The 23,037-nt window shown below is 40.3% G+C and overlaps 1 protein-coding gene across 11 annotated transcripts in view; it reads left to right on the top strand.

Annotated features, from left to right (window-relative positions):
• kcnt1b (potassium sodium-activated channel subfamily T member 1b) overlaps positions 1-23,037 on the top strand; it is a 51,980-nt gene that overhangs the window by 18,703 nt on the left and 10,240 nt on the right. For 3 of the 11 annotated variants that reach the window (XM_079577460.1, XM_079577455.1, XM_079577462.1), the window contains 19 exons: positions 2,183-2,221; positions 7,353-7,432; positions 10,219-10,315; positions 10,566-10,631; positions 10,727-10,775; positions 10,987-11,046; positions 11,178-11,252; positions 11,413-11,496; positions 12,613-12,707; positions 13,207-13,387; positions 14,281-14,445; positions 14,512-14,648; positions 15,174-15,237; positions 15,520-15,628; positions 15,725-15,833; positions 19,556-19,705; positions 19,779-20,014; positions 20,251-20,271; positions 22,332-22,545. In XM_079577460.1, the coding sequence (XP_079433586.1) occupies positions 2,183-2,221; positions 7,353-7,432; positions 10,219-10,315; positions 10,566-10,631; positions 10,727-10,775; positions 10,987-11,046; positions 11,178-11,252; positions 11,413-11,496; positions 12,613-12,707; positions 13,207-13,387; positions 14,281-14,445; positions 14,512-14,648; positions 15,174-15,237; positions 15,520-15,628; positions 15,725-15,833; positions 19,556-19,705; positions 19,779-20,014; positions 20,251-20,271; positions 22,332-22,545 (2,031 nt within the window). The remainder of the gene's footprint in view (positions 1-2,182; positions 2,222-7,352; positions 7,433-10,218; positions 10,316-10,565; positions 10,632-10,726; positions 10,776-10,986; positions 11,047-11,177; positions 11,253-11,412; positions 11,497-12,612; positions 12,708-13,206; positions 13,388-14,280; positions 14,446-14,511; positions 14,649-15,173; positions 15,238-15,519; positions 15,629-15,724; positions 15,834-19,555; positions 19,706-19,778; positions 20,015-20,250; positions 20,272-22,331; positions 22,546-23,037) is intronic. The other 8 variants (XM_079577461.1, XM_079577458.1, XM_079577459.1 and 5 more) reach the window with 3 other exon arrangements.

Below are 23,037 nucleotides of genomic sequence, written 5' to 3'. Positions count from 1 at the left end.
TATTTATGTCTGTATTAAAGGTGCATTATGTAATTTTTTATGCCAGAAAAAAAGGGAAGAAAAAGCTGATGAAAGTGCGTAATTTACCTTTCAGTGACCCAGCTGTATGGGTGATAATCTTTGTGCCTTTACCCTCAAGTCTGGGTATCTCTGCTCAGACTGACCTGGCCCCGGGTAAAGAGGAATAAAATGGATGGATGGAGGATTTACTCTCCATCCCGGTGGCTCCAAGGACGCTCCAGGATCAATTGCTTTTAGGTTTCTGGTAGGTTTTCTCAGCTGAATGTATGTGTAACCATGGAGATAGTTCTATCAGCACCGAGAAACCCAGAAATCTAAAAAAAAAACAATTGATCCTAGAGCACCCTAGAGGCTACTGTGATGGAAAGTAAAGACACCTGGCGAACCATCCATACAGCCACTGAGTCACTAAAAAGGTCAAATGCACAATAATATCAATGCACCTTTAAAGTTTGTTTTAATTTTCATGTATTGTTGTGGCCAAAGGTAGTTGCTACGGATACCAACAGATGTCTTCAAGCCTGGTTATAGCAAATATAGTCTATGGTAATTTTTGCTCAACAACAAGATTATTGTGGATTTTGCACATTTATGTAGTATGTGTATGGAGCAATATCAGGACATTCATATGTCTGTTCCATAAATAAGTGTAAAGTACAATAGGGCGACATATATTAAGGTGAAAATAGCATTATTTCTTTCCCACAGTTTGTTTACTGTACTGCTATTGTTGTACACATTATAATAAATAAGTTAAAGCCATCACAGCTCCCTGTATTTTCCATAATACAATACATAGTTGTTGCACTGTCTATGGTTGTAATTGCAGTGCAGGTAACAGCTTGGGAACTACAAATCCCATCATCCTTGAAAGTGCAGCAGCAATGCATGTGTGCAGCCGCCTCGCAGATTTATCCGGTCCTTGAGGCAGCTTTCAGGAAATGTAATAGCAGGCATTAGTTTAGAAAGCATAGGTCAGTTTCACTTGTTGTGGAAGCTTGGCTCGTGAGTACGTCGGCTGTGGAGAAGTGAGTATGACAAAGCTTTTCTTTATCTTTATCTGGCAATAATGATGTGTGAAGGTCAGGAGGGGGACAGCAGCGTGATTCTACCTACTTTGGATGAGACAGGATGGAAGTGTATCTGTTACAGGGTCAGAGTAGTGTCCGAGTATTGGATTTACATTGTTTTATTTCATTGTCAAGCTCTTTGCAGCACATAACACCTTTACTGCTCATTCAGACTGTCAGAGAGCCAGCAGTTGGACAGCTCACTACAACAACCACGGTTGTTTTGTCCAAAACATGTAATGATACAAGACCATATTGTTATTGCTTTTTGTATTGGCTTTTGTATTGGATTGTATTTGTATTACTTTTTGTAATGTCCATTTCCTAATGTGCTCTTGTGTCATATTAGGAAATGGACATACATCTGACTTCATAAGAAGGTAATAAAATATGTAGCAGTTACTGTGTTATTGCACCTTTGAGACAAAGCTGCTGCTGCTGGCTGGAAGGGTCTAATGGATAATCCATTAGTTTAAAGTGTATCATTTTGTCAACTCTCAAACAAAAAAAAAAGTTTGTTATTTATTGCCCCATTTTGATAAACCTGAATGTAATAATGCTGAGGGGGGGGAGATATTCTTTTAAAATGCTGCACATTATGTCAGAGCAAAAGAAAATGTTTAGGTGTTGTCCAGTTGTTCCAGTGTCACACTCTGACTGATGGAGAGGGAGTGTCCACTAAACTTATGGTTTGCATCGAGTGTCACTCTTTTCTTAGCTTAAGTTTTTTCTTAAATGTGTTTCTGCTTTGTATGAACTGTATTATCAATGGAGGTCCCGTCTCAATGTGTTTCCTCCTCTACTCAATACAGTTCATATCCACTGTAATTGTAAACGTTTACTTGCATTTGGAAAAGGAGCATTTAAGTTGTCCACAAGAAAACTCGAGGATAAGAAGCTGGATCCACAGCCCTCGGGTGTTCTTGTAAATCACAATTTTCAGTGAATTAATCCAGTCCAAAACAAGTAAACAGATTGAATTACAGTGGCAATGTTGTGCGCTAACCTTCCCTTCCTTTTTGACCTGCTTCCTGAACCCCGCTGTCTCCTAACTTTGTCCCTATATCTGTGTCCGTGTGTGCGACGTCTAGGTATCAGGAAGAATACAGTATGGACTCCACTAATGCCCAGTAAGTCCCTGGCAGCATCATGCTTGCATGGCATGAACTGTGTCCTCTGGCTAACGTACACTGGCCCAACTGCAGACTTCAATTCAAATCAAGTCAAAGAAAAAAATGCTTCATGACTAATCCTCCTTGGCTACTCTTATAACAATTATTGTCCCCAAATTGATTTAACAGTTTTTTTTTTTTTATCCAACTACAATGACTGCTATAACGGTAGCCTTTGCGTTTGAATTTGTTCACTCCCAGTGTTTTGTAAGTGCCTTGACTGACTCTTCACATGTCTTCACTTTGTCAATGTATTTAGCACAAAGTCTTGTCATTTCTACAGTTAACAACAGAAGAATTGGGACTGACCTATGTCAAATGCCATTGTCGTTCACTGTGCATGCCGCTGAGTCACCGATCATGACCAGGGGAATTATCTTTCTGCTGTTTAAATAACATGTTTACTACAGCTCTGCCAACTCATCTATGAAGTCAATATTCAGTACTTAGTGTTGATTGTGATCTGTGATGGCTAAGTGGATTCATAACAACACATTATTGCATTTTGATGTTTGCTGAGTGTGAATGACGATACAATTATTTACCCAAACTCCTATGAAACATGCTAATGCCTTTTCTTTTCAACAAACACGGAGCCCACACTACTCTGTGTATGGTTTGACATAGGGTTGCATTGCTGTCATAACAATAGAATGGGACTCATTCATTTATATTATTATATGTGAGCAGCCAGCTGAATACTGTATGGGACAGATGATTGGTCTGTGCTAAAAGTCGACTCAATATGCCACAAAAGCACAATGTTAAGAAGAATAACTTTAAATCTTTATTGCATAAACTGGCCAAATGCAAATCAAAATCCTACCATTGTTGTGGTGTTGTTTCAAACAAAAACATATTTATCAACATTTCTTGTTAAAAGTTAGCAATATAGTATTAATTCCATAGGAGCATCTAGGCCATGCATTCATTTGAATTATAAACTGGACTATCGTATTTGCTTGCGTACAGGATGGAACTCACTACTTGAAAGTCTTTGCCTTGTGACCTATATTGATATATTTAAGTCGACATTGAAGTTTCACCTTTTCAATAAAACTCATATGTGGTATAATTAAATGTATCTGTATTTTTTAACCCTAGCCCTGAAGCACTTAGAGTTGGACTTGTGCATGAAAGGCGCTATTCCAAACAAAGTTGAGTTGAAAGTTGAGTTTGCATTGGTTAAGAAATGTACTGTACTGTTCTCTGCTGACCGCAGTGAAAAAGAAACCCGAAATGTTGCACTATCATCGCCAGGCTTTTTATAGCCACATCAAACTTGTTTTCTAGCGTCTGATATTCTTGTGATCATACTGTAGTTCTCATTAAGCAACCTGCGATTCCCTTGAGACGAGTGGGAATTTTACCAGGCTGCACAGTTTTGACAGATACCATTGCAGCTCTAATGTTGAGATGTTAGAAAACAGGCATATGTTATCACGTGAAGAAAGGTGCACTGAATGTTGAATTACTGTTACCAATATAGGGGAGGTATAGTGGATCGATTAATCAGGCGATAGAGGAGGAGATCTCAGAGAGGGATAAAGGATAGGCCTATATGTAGCAAGTGAAATGAAGGTCTTGGCCACAAAGAGCATGGAATGATGACTGACTGCTTTTGGCTGTCCATACCCCCTGAAGAGAACATTACTGTGGTATAGGCCTCTTCCACAATGCTCTGTGGTTGATGTGTTAATGCACCATTTAGGTTTTAGAGAGATTGCGGTCCAGAATTTACTCATTTGGCTTCAAAAGAAAATGGTTAGTAAAGTGTATGGACAAAAGCTTTAATTCCTTCCTGTATAAAATTGTGAAGACGTCTCTTTCCTTTTACTCTTTCCTTGTCATAAGTCAGTGTTTCAGATGAAAAAGGCTCTGAACAACTGTCATAAGTCATACACACCTTACCATTCACTGCACTGTTTCTGCTACAGTGTGACTCTGTGGAGAGAAGATGAGATATACCTCCTGTCAGGTTGCGTTTGTCTTGTCCATAGGTCTCGAAGGTCCCATTAAAGAGATTATCCTGCCACTTTGACTTTATAGCTTTATGGAGGAGAGCCTCTCTGATGTCCCCTGTGAGGCTACTGGCTCACCACTTCACTGACAAAGTGCTCGCAAAGTTGTTAATTGCGTGCGTGCGATTCTGTGTTGGCTCTAAGTTGGTGCTGGGCAAAAGTCTGCTCTGTTATCTACTTTTCCACACCAGGTGTTTGCAGCATTTGAATACAGTCTCATGTTGGTATTTTTAGCATTTCCAAAATGTTCATATGACACACTTCACACACAGGGTCAGAATGTTCTATTTTCAGTGAAGAGAGAAAAGAGAGGCTGAAATCAAAAGTGCAGCTTGTGATGTGTGAGAGAGACACATTTATGGAAATATAATAACAGAATAGAATAGTAAATACAATAGCTTCAAATTGCTGTATTTGCTCTTCAAAGTACAACCAGATCACCAACCAAGGTGAATGGTCAGAGATTAGAGGCCTGACATGTCTGCATTGGTACCATCTCTCGTAAAGTAAATCAAATTATTGGGCAATATGTTCTGTATAAAATGCTGGACAATATTACCGGATATTGTTCCTTAACCTAATCATCCCTGTAGCAGGACAGCCGAACTGTTGAGTGATGCTAACTCCTACAGAACTGCTCTTTCTGATCTTGGGCATCGCTCTGGCACATGCTCCATATGGAGTCTAAGCTTGCATCCTAAGCTCGCGCCTCGTGAAATCAGCATTGTCTTATTATATTATTATATTATATGCACTATAATAAATCTACCGTAGCTTTTGCCAGGTCCTATGGAGTATGCTGCCGCATCTGGCTGCTATAGTCGATAATAATGTCATACATTTACAGTAAGGGAAGGAGCTGCACAGGAGGAAGAGGAAGGAGGAGGTGGAGAAGCTGATCAGTGCAGGACACCACGCTCTGAAACAGGGACAAACCCAGGAGGCAGCAAGCCAGGTTTCCTCCGTGTGCTCCGTTTCCCCTACCTCCAAAACATGCTGGTTAGGTTTGCCCAGAGTGGCGGCAGCAGCTCAGGACTAACCCGAACATCTGATTTACGCAATATCGTTGTTTGTACAAATTAAGCACTTACTTACTTATCTATGGTTAGCTTTTTGGTGAGACTGGACTTTTTTAATTAATCCATTATAAGAGCATTTTAAAACCAATCATTCATTATAATTTGTTTATTGTCGATGTGTCATCAACAACATGAACATTGTGCCCTTATTATAAAGCTGCATGATTGCATTTTACAACATTACGTTCCCCGTCAAGTTAAAGTAGGGCCATGAGAGGCAGATGCAGTGGAGCCACTTGATCATGCAGACATCTTTATTTACGTATTGAGCTGCCTGGCAGCAAAAAATGAATATGACTGAGTGCTTACTGCTTAGGATGCCAAGTGAAGGCAGCACAAGTACTTAAAATGTATTGCCTAAGCGCTCTGGCGATGGCTTGTTGAATGAATTGAGGGTAAATATTTATGGCCTTAGCAATGGTAGGGCAAAGTCATAAAACATAGTAAACAGTGTGCCGTCTGCCTATTTTGTTGAGGAAAAGTACATACATAATGTCTGCCTGTTCTTATGTAATAAACTATAAACACGCTGTGTTAACTGTGTTACAGATAATTGATGGATGAAAGCTTTCCCTATGTCAGTAGCTGCGGTACCTTGTTCTTTGCTTAGTCCTAATTACATTGGAGCAGTTTAATTGACCATTATGGACTGGAGTGGAAGCAGTTATACAATAGAACAGATGATCATTAAGAGTATGTCACGCAACTCTACTTTCACAATGAAAGTAATACTGCATTTTTATTTGATTAGTAAGTAAGTAGTAAGTAAGTGTTGTATTTTTCAATATCCTTCAGTTGTTAGGTTTAGGTGAAATATTACCCTAGAGCATATATCTATTGAATGTCAATTGAATACGTCCAGTACATATTTAACCCAATAACTAATTCTGAAGTTTCAGATTCTGCTGACCATGTTAAACATGATCTGGTGTAGTCAGTCTCTTCGGGATTTAGTAACATTATTATTGAACAACTCATTCTGCCCCATTAGTCTTTATGACTTTTACTGCTTTCCGGGTGAAGAGGCAGTCAATACTGTTGGATTACATTGAGATCCATGTTTTCATGTATTATTTAAGATGTTTTCATGGAGGCTCAAAGTGAGTTTTCATTTTTAGCCGCATGTCACTATGTATAGAACTACACCTCATACAAGTCTCTCACTGCACACAACATGCAGACACGTGACATGAGGGAACATTTCCTGCCTCCGAAGCTGTCTCCATGGAGATGTGGTGTGGGGAAGGGGAAGCTGTAGCTAGAAGACGATGCATTTCGCCTTTGCTGCACCCACACATGCTTCTACACGTATGTCCTCCCAAAGGGGCTGTGGTGGCAGTGGTGACTCTTAATTGCCTCTGTGCTTTCTGTGTTGTCTCTTGTCAGATGCACCCTGTATATTCATTTGCGTTGGATTCTCAAGGGGCATAGTGTAACCGCACAGCTATTACCACTCCCCTCCGTGCTCATTAGTGACAACAAGTCTGAAATACAGTCATCTTAATATGCCTTCATTAATCTCCACAGCTCAGAGGGGTTGGATCCATCTGACCCCTAAAACCTGCTCATTGCACATTCTGTCACATCACGCATTGTAATATACACACTTTGATCAATCTATTTGCCACTAGTTATTGTTTGTACAAAATATTTCGCATGAGGCATTGAGGCAATGTTTTAAATTCAACATGTCATATTGTGCCACAAAAATGCAAATTATCTACCCACTTTGGTGTATAGCCTCTATTCACCAATTATAAACTGTAAGCCCTTTTCATTCTGTGGCAATGTAAATCCTATCCTAGTTTATGGAACAAGATCAGAACTTATGTAATAACTTGAATTATTAAACTGGAGAGAGCCATGTATTTAAAATGCAACAGCAACATACTATATAGACTTTAGTGTAGTGTACATATAGGTGACTTTTTGAACTGCCAGTGCCTGTGTCTAAAATGTGCTGTGTGGGTAATGTGTGTTTCGCCATAGGGTGCAGGTGGAGTTCTATGTCAACGAGAACACCTTCAAGGAGAGGCTGAAGCTCTTCTTTATCAAAAACCAAAGGTCAAGTAAGTAATACAGGCAGCAGAATGATCCCATGAAACATGACAGCATTTGTTTTTGAGAAATGCTTCGTCTGTCACCTGATGTACAATATTTAACATGGCAGTATCTAGCGTATTGGGTCAGTATTCTACAGTTTAAACATTTCAGGCCTGATGCACTAAGCAAGGTGCTAAATTGCAAATACTGCTTAAGATTAGCAAATGCCATTTTATGCATGCGCTTTCAATGACATCATGCATAGTTCCGGCGGCCATTTTGAATACCGAAGTAGCATCATGCAACATCATACTACAACATGTAACAATATCTCTACTCAGGATGAAAATGAAAGACAGGTGATTGACAGCGGCATTTTTATGTATTCCCCAAGAAGACAATAGTTAAAACACAGCCCCAGGGTACGCACGTTCATGTGATATAACCAGCAAATGTGGCACAGACGTAGCAGCTCTGTCTGTCGAGCTACAGCAGTATTTACTAAAGATCTGCTTCACTCCTCAGACTAAATTAACCCATCAAAGAGGAAAACAAAAACCTTTCTCTGTGATTTTTACAGTTTGTCATGTCGACAGAGTCTCAGTCTCAGTCAGAGTTTAAGCTGCTCAAGACGTTAGCATGCTACCGGTTAGAAACTGTCAACCATTGAATTGTCAATGGCTTCAACACAATAAACACATGTGTGGCTCACATCTGTGAACACTGAGGAAATACTACAGTAACAGCTCAGCTCTGACCTCTGTCACATGTTGTAGCCAAGGTTTGGAGTGTGGTTCAGGGCTTTCTCTTAGAGATGTCGGAGCTGAGCTGTTGAAGCTAAGTGCTAACCGGTAGCTTGCTAACATCTAAAACACTGACTCATTGGTTTCTTCACATAAATGTGCGTCTCTAGGGCCGTGTTTAACTGTTGTCTTCCAGAGCAATGATTACGAGCACATAAAAATTCCACTGTCAATCAGTCTTTCTTTTATATCCTGAGTAGAGATATTTGTGCATGTTGTAGTACTGCATAATTCTACCTCAGTATTCAAAATGGCCACCATAATAAAAAAAATCCCATGACTGAAAGACTGATTTATCATTAGAGATGCAAATCTGGCGCAAATAATGTTCACTCAAAATTATTGTTAACGTAGTATTTCACTCCATTCGAGAAATTCTGTTCACTTTGGTCGTTTTTTTTTTTTTTTTACTTTTTTCCCGAACATGACACTATCCTCTATTTGTTCATTAAGGTGTCATTTATTGGTTGGTGGCTAAAAGTGAAAGCTTGAAATCACAGTTCTGTCATTGTCTTGTCACTGAGGGGCCCCAAAGGAATGGTTTAGGTCTCAATTATGCTGGATGTCCATTTTGACTGTTATTATGGAGTTAGTGAATGTTCACCGCAAACCATTTTTATTTTCACTTTCCACTGAGGCAGTATTATATAAAGCTAATATGTGAAATATGTAGTAAGCTTAATCAATTTAAATGCAGTACCTAGATGTACTGATGTTTCTCTTCAGGATTGTAATACCCTGGTATTCGACAGACTATAGGTATATATACTTATGAATATTTATGAAACACCCATATGGGTCCAAAGTAGACCCGCATGACTTGCTAATAATAACATCTGTTGCCCATATTGCTATCAAGCACAGCCCAACTCGCATCCCATAAAGGCAGATGCGAAATTAGACGGCACTATTATGTCAGCAAATGAGCAAATAAAAGCATAATGTAGGAAATTGCACCCGGTGATGACGCACAGCCAATTCCGTTAGCAGCAAGAGTTTTATTATTCCATTAGCTGCTGCCTCGCTGTGTAATGCTGGCTTTTGGGTGTGCACACTGTCAGTCATTGTGAATAGAGGAATATAGCATCAGGGGTTTTTCATTTGGTTGTACAAATTGAGAATACTGCAGCTAAAACATTGTTCGTTTGAAAGAAACAACCTTAAATTAAATTTATGCCACCAACATCAATTTGCATCCAAGGTAGTGGCTCATGGCATCAACATGTCCTTTTCGCTGACATGACCAGGCTGCCTGCTCATCTGTCCGTCATTGTTAGTGTCACTCAGTAGCCTAAGACACAAAGGCAGCTCAGGTTAATGAGAATGTCTCACAAGCCTACAAGCGCATGCTGATCTAATTATTTGCGCTGCTTTTATTTGTCCACATTTAAATCACTTTAGCATTGACGTCGGCCTCATCCCAAACATCCGTGTCATTAGATTAGGATGCATTCAAAGCAGTTTAAAGACATCGTTACAATCCTAGTCCGTGGAAGTGCGCCGTACACGTACGCTTTAGAGCTGAGAGGATCTATGATGATGACGTCTGTCCCACCAGTGAGCGGCGTGCACAACAGGAAACGGCAATTCCACATTTTTCCGTTACTTGCTACTTCTGTAGCCCCCACATTCATCTTTCTAAATAGAGGATTCAAAAGTTACTTGTCCGAGTAAATTTGTTCTGACAGAGTGCCACTGCAGCAAAGAGCTACATTAGTCACGCTCCAGGGCCTTCACAGATATAGCAACTTTCGGCCCGCCCTGACTTTGGCTGGATCTAAAGAACTGATTTAAATGCTCCTGTTATGTGTACAATATACGGATATGGCTTTGCTCATCACTCAAAAGTGTAAGTGGTCGTCAATCAGTGCATTTTGGAAGTTTTAGATCAACAACAAAAAACACAAAGTTTGAACACTATATACTGTATCTGCATGTTATTGACTATGGGATTTAAATGGTCTCACATTTGATTTCTGCCTGGCAATAATGAACCCATTGCTTTACAGGCTTAAGAATACGTTTGTTCAACTTCTCACTGAAGATCCTCACCTGCGCCCTTTACATCGTGAGGGTCACCATGGAGACCTCGAACTACAACAACAAGTGAGAGGCAGCGTTCACTTTCACTTATCACTGCATGAACATTATAACATTATTTCATAACCAACATGAAAATAGCAAGTGAAAGTACTAATGACTTACAATGGATAAAATGCGGCTTTGTATTCCATTCACAAGTAGTATTTGTTCTTGAAGACAACAGACCAAATGTCCCACTCGGCTCACTGCCACTCACACATTTGAAGACACACTCATGCTGTTAGTTTCCCTTGTTTTCTGTGCTGTTCTGCAGGTCAACTTGTCGCAGCAGTTTGAACAGTAGCTCCGTTAATTGCACAGAGACACAGGACATTGACTGGTAGGTTCACAGAAATGTACCTGAAGGTCATGGTTGTCTTTGTGGGTGTTGTTATTTGTAAATGTGTTCTTGATTTCGCTCCTGTTATTTTGCAGGCAGTCGATATTCTGGGTTAGCAGAAGGACGCCTGTATGGGCGATACAGGTAAGAGCAAGTCTGCTGTGCACATGGATCCAGTTTCAATGCAGGAATTGTGAAGCGAATTCCTGTCAAATACAATAAAGCAGGAGTTTATTAGATAAGACAATTTCAGGGTAGAGTGATTCTCCAGGCCAAATGGAGAACTCCTGGACAATTGTGAGCTCACACAAACTTCTCCAATCATAGGTTTATGATGCATCTGATTTTTCTGCAGGTGACAGTGGCCTTAATCAGCTTTTTGGAGACAATGCTAATCACATATCTTGGCTATAAGGTAAAAATGAAAGCGGCTTATTCATATTTGCATATGTTGCTATTGAATTTTCAAGTTTGTGCTATATTATGCTGTATATAATTTTTCATTTGAAGTTTACCAGCTGGTTTTCTTCTTTTTCTTGTCTTTAGGGAAACCTCTGGGAGCAGATCTTCCAGGTGTCCTTCATATTGGAGATGATTAATTCTGTGCCGTTCATAATCACTGTAAGTACACCGAGCATGTTGCTGCTGTGCTGCTTGTGCCTCAAGCCTTTAATGCTAAGATTTCTTTTGATCTCTTTGCTCCTTTAATTGTGTCGTAGATTATCTGTAATGCTCTACTGCAGCTGCTGTGGACTAACACGTCACTGGCTTCTTTTTGCAGATATTCTGGCCGCCGTTGAAAAATATATTTGTTCCTGTTTTTCTTAACTGTTGGCTTGCCAAAGGAGCCCTGGAGAATATGATTGTACGTATCATTTTAAAGACAAAAATTGTGTTTTGTAGAGGTAGTGACAGTTTGGCTTAACCTATTCAGAAAGTAAAAGGTGTATTTCATAAACATGCGTTTTGCCCAAGCTCTTTATGTTACTGTATTCCTGTAAATTAAATGATGCGGTGTCCCCTTGCTGTGAGACAGACATAAACTACAGTATCTGCCTCATGCCAAGCTTTGCTTGGGCAGATGGCAGAAACCAAGGCCCAGCCAAGAGCGGTGTGGAGAGGCAGAGACAGGCAAAGCATAGTAACAAAGGGGCATTGAAAATGAGTTTTCCCACTGCAAGGTCATAGAATACTTAAATTACCACTGAATCATAATTTTGTATTCTAGTGGAACCACTGCTCTATTTAAAATGTAAATGCATATTCCTGCATATTCCTCATAGGCAGTGGCAAAGATTGTGGTTGAATAAAAAATGATGATTCACTGCACATTCTCATCATACCCCTCCTTGAATCGCCATCTTATCGTAGTGGATTGGTTTGTGTCCTAGAGGTAAGCTCATTTCTGGGCTGCACCTACAAATACTGTCCATGAACTTCCGACTTTTAAACCATTGCCCATCAGCCTCACTGTCTGCTCTGGTCCCAAAGCTCTTGATCTGGGCATTCAACCAGACCCACTACAATGATGTTGTACGCATACCAAATTTCCAGAACACTTTATAGGAGCTTTGTTGCTTGGTGGTCCCATATCTCGTCACCTTGAACCTGGCAAACGGGCTCTATGTGACAAGTCAGACTAAGTGCGGTTCCAAACCTTTTACAATGCCACCGTGGGTGGCATTGTAAAGAGAGCCAGACCAGTGGAAGTAAAAGTAAAGGGGCTTTCTAAAAAGACATTCGACTAAAGTATGTCGCTGTGACCATCGCTGACAAGGGCCACGACCTCCCATCAGTGCAACCCCTCATCTTTCGTGCCTGTATGATTGTGTTTTACTGTCTTGGAGAGCATGATTGAGGAACCTGCAGAAAATCTCCACTAAGTGACAATGATAGTAATGTAGAGATAGAGACGTAGCCCAAATCTGTGACACTTGAATGTCAAGATTAATTCTTCATGACAAATTTTCTCCATGTGCAGAATGACTTCCATCGTGCCATCCAGAGAACTCACTCAGCCATGTTCAACCAAGTGTTCATCCTCATCTGCACCTTGCTCTGTCTGGTTTTCACCGGGTAAGTGAGAATGTTACTTTTTACTGGCAGAGTTGACACAAACTGTGATCTGTGATGTCTGTGATGGCTTTTCTTTTCACCAAAACCTGAATCTACACACCTCTAATATTCTAAAACAGAGCAAAAGGGCAAAATGGTTTTCATTATATGTTAAATGTCTAGTACTTTTATTGAGGTTGTGGCTTTGGGTCATGATGGGCAGAAAGTGGGTCTGGAAGCCACACCAGTTAAGAACTACTGCTCTTCTATACACCCATACTGCCAGGTTTACATTCCCTTCATTTTATCAATAAATCACCCAAGAGTTAACACTTACGCTGCCGTGGATAGGACACCTCAATCAATAGTGTTTCTTGAAATACAGAACAGTAGTCGAAATTGCATTGACTCCAGCCTTTTCGATCTCGGATGAATTCGAAAGGATGTCGAGTACCGAGAGCTAAATTACAGTAATGAGCCTACATATTACAGCCACCTAAATAATGTTGCTTTGTTGCAGTGCGTGTGGGATCCAACATTTGGAAAGAGCGGGGTCAAACCTCACGCTTTTCGACTCCTTTTATTTCTGCATTGTTACGTTCTCCACGGTGGGATATGGAGACGTCACTCCTCAGATCTGGCCCTCAAAGCTGCTGGTGGTCATCCTCATTTGTGTCGCTCTGGTGGTGCTCCCTTTGCAGGTACTGAATACTTAATGACTGTTTATGATCATGTACTTGTGTTGTTGTAAAGTAAGGGTATGTAAAAAGCGTTCTTACTAGGTGAAAAATGAATAAATAAAAACAGCCTAAACTATAACTTAACCTGGGTCGCATTAAGCTGCATGTAAGGAAAAGAAACACATTAAAAAAACATGCAAAAGTGCATTTTCTCCAGTTTGTCTTTACCTAAATCGAAAGGCTTCTTGGCTGGAAATCGTACAGCCTATAGGCCAGCGCAACACCTCATTTGAAAGCTAAGACCTGAAAAACTGACCTAAACTAATCTTTTTAATCGCCGCGTAGTTGTCACTTTTTTAATTGTTTTTGTATCACTTTTTGCAACCTTTTCATCGCTTTACATGCCACTTTTTTATTGCTTTTTCGTCACATTTTTCCTCACTTTTTTGTTGATCAAATTTCCCTACGGGGACAATAAAGTACACAAACAAACAAACAAACAAATCTTTTATTGCTTTATTGTTGTGTTTTCTACAAATTGTTGTCACTTTTTCGTCACTTTATCACGTTTTTTTTATTTTTATCACAGCTTTTTTCTGTCACTTTTTGAGTTGTGTTGCATCCTCGTTCTTGTCGCTATTTTCAGATTTGGGTGATGCCAAACTGGAGAAAATGTGCTCGGTTCATGTGCGGGTTATTAAAGCCTATGCATAATTATCATCACTTCAATTACTACAGATATGCATATTTCCCTGTGGAGCCAATTGAGCATAAAATAGAAATAAACTTCTGCTGTTGACAAACTGACGACTCAGCAGTTTCTTCCTCAATACTTTCACTTTTATGTATCAAGGCAGTGCATCCTCATCTTGATCCTTTGTTTGTCTTTGTTTATATCTGATCCTTATGTGCAGTTTGAAGAGCTGGCGTACCTGTGGATGGAGAGCCAGAAGTTGGGAGGCAACTACAGCCGCCATCGAGCCCAAACTGAGAAGCACGTGGTCCTGTGTGTCAGCTCACTGAAGATCGACCTGCTGATGGATTTCCTCAATGAATTTTATGCTCATCCCAGACTCCAGGTACAGTACAGAGAGGTCACAGGAGTAAATAATAATGTCATTTTGAATATACCGTCTGCTTCCCAGGACTACTACGTGGTGATTCTGTGTCCTACGGAAATTGACATACAAGTGCGGCGAATACTGCAAATCCCACTGTGGTCCCAGAGAGTCATCTACCTGCAAGGGTCTGCGCTCAAAGACCAGGACCTGATGAGAGCAAAGTGGGTGGCATCTTCACTTACACTCTCTCACAAGAAACAGCTGTAGTCCACTGAGTTTGTACTTCCCATTTTAGACTCTTTAAGGGATCTTTATGTTAATCCAATTTGGGATCGCCGCCAGGTGTCTTAAAATATAAACTTGAGGAGCCTTGCCAAGAAAGACTCTCGGCGCTTTAAGAGTACAGAGATGCTTAACTTGTTCACATCCAATTAGCTCGATTGACGGTATAAAGAGGTTTTCCAGAGAATCACTGGAAAGCTATTACCGCTCAAGGTGCATAAAGCAGTTAGTAAATATCTATTTGCATCTACTGTCTAGATTACAGAACTCCTTCAGTGTATTATTAGTTTCATCACTGGGAAAACGAATGCAAGATACCTATTACAAGTGAAGGTGTATTTTTTCTGTATGGCTTATATTGATGTTTCCTTCGTGCCTTTTTATATGCCAACTCTGTATTAGCCAAACTTTTATTACTTGCACAACACCTTATGGCAACTGCCTATTTTTCCCTTTTTTTTTAGAATGGATGATGCTGAGGCCTGCTTTATCCTCAGCAGCAGGAACGAGAAGGACCGTAACGCTGCTGTGAGTCTCATTCGTAGCACTGATCTGCAAAGCGTCAGGGTGCTGTAAACTCTGCATGTTTCCACTGTCAGCCATCCATATTACTTTCAGTGGAGCAATTTCCGTTCACACTCCAGTTCCTTTACAAATTAGCTAAGAGACTGGGAGATACAGTAATGCAGCTTTGATTTTATTGAAATAGCTTCAGAAGAGATAACACGTGCAGGCTTTTAAAGTCAAGCTTCATGAAGTTCAGATTCCTATACATTTGAGGAAGTGATAAGACTGTATGATTATTTACAGGACCATCAGACCATTTTGAGAGCATGGGCTGCCAAAGACTTTGCGCCAAACTGCCCCCTCTATGTGCAAATTCTCAAACCAGAAAATAAGTTTCATGTCAAGTTTGCAGGTACAAAACAAAAATCACATACAGTATGAATGAAATGAGGGATTTCAACATGAGTATTGCTTCACCCTGTATTTCGTACCACTGCTTTTGTTACAGATCACGTGGTGTGTGAAGAGGAGTTTAAATATGCCATGCTGGCCTTGAATTGTGTTTGTCCAGCGACGTCTACTTTAGTGACACTTCTGGTCCACACATCCAGAGGACAGTAAGAGACTTTCCTTTTAACAAATATTGCCCTAAATACCATATCAACTGTTCCACTTTCAGATAGTCACAGTCTTTAAAGACTTGGTGCATAAATGAATAGTGAGTGTGACATGAGCAAATGTTGTGACTGCCCTCGGCAAAACTAGGCAGCTAGTTCAACTTTGACTCAAAGACCAGACATGACCTTCTTGAAACTGGTGCTTTAATATTCAGCCTCGCCAATGAGTACTAACTGAAAAATTGGAGGAAAAACTGAGGAATAAACTACAGTTAGCTGGTTGTCACGGCAACATGAAGTTGCTCAGTACAGTAGTTAATCTAGACAATATTACAAGTTTGTAAGATAAATATTAATACTAAATAACTAAATAAAACTCCTCTAAACTCAACTAAATACTCAAAGGCAAAACAAGAGGTTTAAAGGGGCTATATCATGCTATTTTAGCCATTCCAAAGTTAAGTATAAGCATTTATATGATATATTGTACCTCTACCATTATGGAGCACTCATTTTTGTGTTAAATATAAGTGTTTTCTGGAGGTATTTTTCAAACCCGGAAGACACAACGCTTCGATTCAGTTAACTCCGCCCCCTCTCTCCGCACATACAACTTTACCGTAATATAAATAAACAACAATAAGTGAAGTCACTTCACGATGCAGTTATACGGAGTTGACATCTGCAACACAGCTTCATAAATGGCTAACACACATGCTAATATGCTAACACACAAGCTAACCCGCGTTTGGACTGACTCACCGCTCTGGTCCATCGCTGTTTACATTATGGGACTCGCGTTGGTTATAAAAGTTAATCCACTTTGATTCTGGCGAAGGTTCCCCAAACATCCATCAGAGACAGTCACAGAAAAACACCATTTTGGCTGATAGTCGCTGAATCCCGGAGAAAAAAACAGCTGAGTGGCCTCTTCCTGAAAAGGGTTGAATATAAACTCCTCGTCCTCGTAGCCAAACGCGCTTCTTTTTCTCCGTCCGTGACATTATCGTTAGTTAAGAATAAAAACAGGTGTGTCCAGAGTAAGTAACGAGCTCCATCTTCACAGCTGCAGCGCAAACATGACTGATCTGTTCAGACGCGATGTGTTTGTTTTGGCCTCAGCTGACCTGGAAGCACTTCGGGCACATCCTTTTTTTTTTTTTTTTTTTTTTTTTCTTTTTTTTACTCTTTGTTTCTCTCTTACGACAGAAATAATGAAAAAGCTGTTTTACAAATTAAAATCAGGCCGTAAGCATAGAATTAAGACATTGCATTAAAGACGTCGAGCACTTCCGTTTCGTTGTTACGACACAACTGAACACTCAGTCGTTCACCAGGAGAGGGAGGAGCAGCTGCTCAGAGAGCAGGATTCAGGAGGATTACTGAGAGCTGCGTGAATGAAGCCGCAAACCACTCTGGGGGTGTTTTTGATAAGGAAATAGCATAACAACATGGCTAAAAGCTCCAAAAAGTCGATTTTGCATGATATAGGACCTTTAAAGGCTTTTGCATGTCAGACATTAAATCTAATGTCTGTGCATCTACAGGGTAGCTTTTATTCACCTTATTCACTCACTTTTTCCACGGATCAGCACTTCCATTGTATTGACACTTCCGGTAGAGCGCGAAGTCCGTTCATTAAGCAGAGAACGAGGGAAATTGTTCACCGCTAAAATCTGATCTTTAGTAGATTGATTTGTGTAAAATGTCCAGTGTTCATTTGCACCAACAAGTCAATACTGCACTGTTTCTCTGCACGGTCTAAAAACGGCTTTGTGTCCGTGTAGAACTGATTTTCTCTTGACTTCTCCAGTCCTATGATGTAAACTAATAACAGTGAAGGGGCGGGCACAATTCAAGGCGACGCCCACGCAAACTGATTGACCCGTTTCAAAATAAAAGTCTATGTAAAAAATGTACTTAAAACATGCCACAAGGCAGAACAAATATAATCCCTTGAAGTTTGACCCAGGCTGCAATGACGAGACCAGATTACAGGTGGTCTGACAGCGTCTTCTGCCCCGCTGTCAAAACACACAGCAGTCAAAGGGGAAGAGCATAGGGTGTAGCCATGGCAACCACATCCGTGAGGTATTTATTGTTAAAACAATAAATAGATAATATTTTTTGATGAAATTCAGTAAACAAATAACCGTGTTGCACAAACACTGCATTAGGGTAGTAGAGGTCAATCGATATGTTTTTGACGAAGGTTGATGCCTCTTTTGGGGGATTTTGATTGGCTGATTCCGATATGCACTGCCTATATAATTTATTCAGGACCTTCATGTTTAGTAGATACTTCAGAGGGAGCTTGTTTGAAAAACAAAAATCAGCCGATTACAAAACAAAAAACGGTAAGTCTCTATCTCTTATGGTTCCGAAATTATAAGCAGACTGACTGAGCTCTTCTGATGTCTGATGAGATAAAATACCCATTTATCTATCGACCACTTATAGTTTTAAATGCTAGTTTCATTTCTTTAAAAGCCTAATCACAACAGTAGTCTCCTTAAAAAAATTGTGTTATCATCAAGCAGAAGAATGGTTTGAAATTCTGCAATGAGACTTTCAAACAATGAAAAGGACAAGGCAGCAGATGGATTAGACCCTCCTTCTCAGCAAGGAAAGAAAAAAAAGTGGGGTAAAATGAAACCTCAGGGAGAACCAGATTGAAATTCAAATCCACTTTGAGAGAGACCCCCTTATGAACAGACAGGCAATAGATGGCCCAGGGCTGACAGGAATTCATCTGCAGATACTGTACTGACTGTGATGGGACACATAAAGTCAGTCAGTCAGTAATTAGCACTAATTCTCCTTTGAAGCTCTCATTCAGCTACACTTTTCTGGGCAGATTCAATCAAACTCCTTTTTTTTTTATTTGACAGCTCATACTTCAGTAAACTGTCACCGCTGCAAGGACATGCCACAATCCAGTCAATATATGTGCACTTTTTCTTGTTGGGTCATAAATCTTTCCCCCGCATTTTGTTCAAGGTGATCACTATATCTCTACTGATTCCCACAAAATACTCCCACTACTACTCATTAGAATATTATTATGGTAGCATGCGCTGCCTCAGGGATGCATAGGCAATGGGAATGACGTCTACTGATTAATGGAACCATAATCATCAAATTGATTGGGAAGAGGATGGACTGCCTTGGTGTCTTGGTGCTTGGGAATGTGCCATGAAACCTAATATAATCAATTTGAGTGAAGTCGATTTTGCATGATATAGGACCTTTAAAGGCTTTTGCATGTCAGACATTAAATCTAATGTCTGTGCATCTACAGGGTAGCTTTTATTCACCTTATTCACTCACTTTTTCCACGGATCAGCACTTCCATTGTATTGACACTTCCGGTAGAGCGCGAAGTCCGTTCATTAAGCAGAGAACGAGGGAAATTGTTCACCGCTAAAATCTGATCTTTAGTAGATTGATTTGTGTAAAATGTCCGAACCATAATCATCAAATTGATTGGGAAGAGGATGGACTGCCTTGGTGTCTTGGTGCTTGGGAATGTGCCATGAAACCTAATATAATCAATTTGAGTGAAAGTTTGGGCTCATGCAAAAACATAATAGGCTAGAGTTATATTAGTAATATTGCTTTACCTGCTGTAAAGGTATTTTCCTAAAATTGTGCAGCACTATTTTTGGTTAGAGCTGTTTAGTTGAAAAAGTGCCCTAATACCTGCTCCATTGCTTCTCCAGAGAGGGGCAGATGTCTCCCGAGCAGTGGCAGAGAACGTATGGCCGCTGCTCTGGTAATGAGGTCTATCACATCGTGTTGGGTGACAGCAAGTTTTTTGGAGAGTATGATGGAAAAAGCTTCACCTACGCATCCTTTCACGCTCATAAAAAGTGAGTGATACAGTTTGCTTTGACAAGTCACATTAATGAAACCCTTATCAGTGTTATCTCTTCCTCTTTGTAGGTATGGTGTGTGTCTAATTGGGGTCAAAAGGGAAGACAACAAGAGTATTTTGTTAAACCCTGGTCCCCGACACATCATGGCAGCCGCGGACACCTGCTACTACATCAACATTACCAAGGAGGAGAACTCAGCCTTTATTTTTAAGCAAGAAGAAAAGCACAACAAGGGTCTGCCTGGAACTGGGATCTATGACGCCCCCTCCAGGCTGCCTGTGCACAGCATCATCGCCAGCATGGGTGAGACACAGTTCGGATTTTACAATAGAGCAATATTTCTGGATTCAAAGACTTCCGTGAACACATAGTTGAATGTTTGCCATTGTTTCAGATCCACCAAGGCTGAATTTTTTAAGCTGCTTTAATGAATGCTTTGAATGCTTTCACTGACTGCCATGCACGATTGAAAACATGCTTTTCTTTACTTTCTTGGCTGATTTTATTGTGTTGTCCTTTTTTTTTTGTACCTGTAAAAGTTGATCAGGCCACTTCATATGGTAAGTTGTGTGCATGACACATCACTTTTTAATAGCGTTCTCTCCACAAATCTAGCTGTTGAATTCGCCAATGTATGCCAAATATCTGGTGGATATTTGCAAAATGTTTGTTGTAAAAACAGATCGCATGTTATCACTTGTAGACACAATCATTGTACAAAAAATACACATAATTACTTATTGTAAGAAGAAGAAGAAGTGTAAGTGTTGTAGGACTATACTGCCCTACATACGGAAAAGTGCAGTAAGTATTTTGTCCGAATTGAGTTCAGATCAAAAACAGACTTCATCTCATTTGTTTTCTTTTCTGACAAAGTTTTAAAGGAGCTATATCATGCTATTTAAGCCATTCCAAAGTTAAGTATAGGCATTTATATGATATATTGTACCTCTACCATTATGGAGCACTAATTTTTGTGATAAATATAAGTGTTTTCTGGAGGTATTTTTCGAACCCGGAAGACAAAACGCTTCGATTCAGTTAACTCCGCCCCCTGTCTCCGCACATACAACTTTACCGTAATATAAATAAACAACAATAAGTGAAATTGCTTCACGATGCAGTTATATGGAGTTGACACCTGCAACACAGCTTCATAAATGGCTAACACACAAGCTAATATGCTAACACACAAGCTAATACGCGTTTGGATTGACTCACCGCTCTGGTCCATCGCTGTTTACATTATGGGACTCGCGCTGGTTATAAAAGTTAATCCACTTTGATTCTGGCGAAGGTTCACCAAACATCCATCAGAGACAGTCACAGAAAAACAATATTTTGGCTGATAGTCGCTGAATCACGGAGAAAAAAACAGCTGAGTGGCCTCTTCCTGAAAAAGGTTGAATAAACTCCGCAGCCAAAAGCGCTTCTTTTTCTCCGTGACATTATCGTTAGTTAAGAATAAAGAACAGGTGTGTCCAGAGTAGGTAACGAGCTCCATCTTCACAGCTGCAGCGCAAACATGACTGATCTGTTCAGACGCTCAGGGGTGTTTGTTTTGGCCACAGCTGACCTGGAAGCACCTCGGGCACATCCTTTTTTATTTTTTTTATTCTTTTTTTTTATTTTTATTTTCTCTTTGTTTCTCTCTTACGACAGAAATAATGAAAACGCTGTTTTACAAATTAAAATCAGGCTGTAAGCATAGAATTAAGACATTACATTACAGACGTCGAGCACTTCCATTCCGTTGTTACTACACAACTGAACACTCAGTCGTTCACCAGGAGAGGGAGGCGCAGCTGCTCAGAGAGCAGGATTCAGGAGGATTACTGAGAGCTGCGTGAATGAAGCCACACACCACTCTGGGGGTGTTTTTGATAAGGAAATAGCATTACAACATGGCTAAAAGCTCCAAAAAGTCGATTTTGCATGATATAGGACCTTTAAGGCTCAAATCTGTCCCATTTTGGAGTAATCGTTATGTAAAATTTGTTGTAACTACAAACTGCAGTTCCTACTGCTCTTTCAACTGACGAAATTGACGAAATTGCACTACTTGTGTAGTTACTTCAAATTTAAATGTTGTTTTACTCTGACATGGGACGCGATACAGCCATGAACATAGAATCTGCAACCTCTATTAGTGTTACTGGTTCTAACAGATTAAAAATTACTGATCATAAGGCATTATCAGAATACCCAGGAAGCCTGGGTGAATGGAGTGAGTGAGTGGTGGTCGTTGTCGGAGGGGCCGATGGCACAGATTGACAGCCTCGCTTCCGTCCATCTACTCCAGCACAGCTGTGGCTACAACCACCACTAAGTATCAAGTGAATGAATAATGTAATGTGATGCGTCTGTGAGTGTGCAGAAAAGCGCTATATTATTATTACTCTACCATTGGTGTAAATGACATAAATAAAAGGTACAACGTATAAACTCTCTTTTCTCTGATGGACTGTTACTGCTGATACTGCACTTTGCCTTTGTAGAGCAGTATAAAGTAATGAGTATCCAGTTGTTTATACATGCAAATACTCCAGAGGGACTAGACGACATGGCACTCACTTAAATGCATAAACTCATTACCATTGTGCCCTTGTGGTATTTCCAGGCACAGTAGCTATAGATCTACAGAACCCGGATCCCCCTGAGGAGAAGAGCAAACTGACGCTGCCCACAGAAAATGGTGCCGGGAGCCGCAGGCCGAGCATCGCACCTGTGCTGGAAATCGCTGACTCCTCTGCGGTTCTGCCCTGCGACCTCCTCAGTGACCAATCAGAGGACGAAACCAACCAGTCAGATGAGGAAGGGTCTGTGGGGTCAGAGTAAGTCCAGAGAAGATCAATTTCAGCCTTTTTTTTTTTTTTTTTAATTCCTTGAAGTATAGAAAATAGTGTGAAATGGTGTAATGTTAGGTATAATGAGAGGAAATGCATTGATGACATCCACAAGAAACATTACAAGCTATTTGAGTAGAATTGTCAAGATATAATTACCTGTTGTGGGGTTTTGTCCTGGTCCTTTGCTCTACAATAACAGATGTCCTTCTCATCAGCATCATTTTGTGTCCTCCTCATTAATAAAACATACAGTCTTTAGATGATTGATCACCGCACCTCACTCTCCTTTTGGTCAAAGTGATTGGAGGAGATGGGTGCTCTGAGGAGGTGCTGCTCTGGCTTTGGTTAATGTGTGTAACCTGACAGGGAGGTCAGCACTTTCCTTTTCAGGCGTCTATAAACAGCCACCTTGCATACCTTTGACATGGTCTGATGCTGCTCTATTCACTTCTTTAGCAACTCGACCTGTGTGTTTTT

This window comes from Gobius niger, assembly GCF_951799975.1.
Source record: "Gobius niger genome assembly, chromosome: 1".
Lineage (NCBI taxonomy): Eukaryota > Metazoa > Chordata > Actinopteri > Gobiiformes > Gobiidae > Gobius > Gobius niger.
The sequence above is the reverse complement of the archived record's forward strand: the minus strand, read 5'-3'. Positions and strand labels throughout refer to the sequence as shown.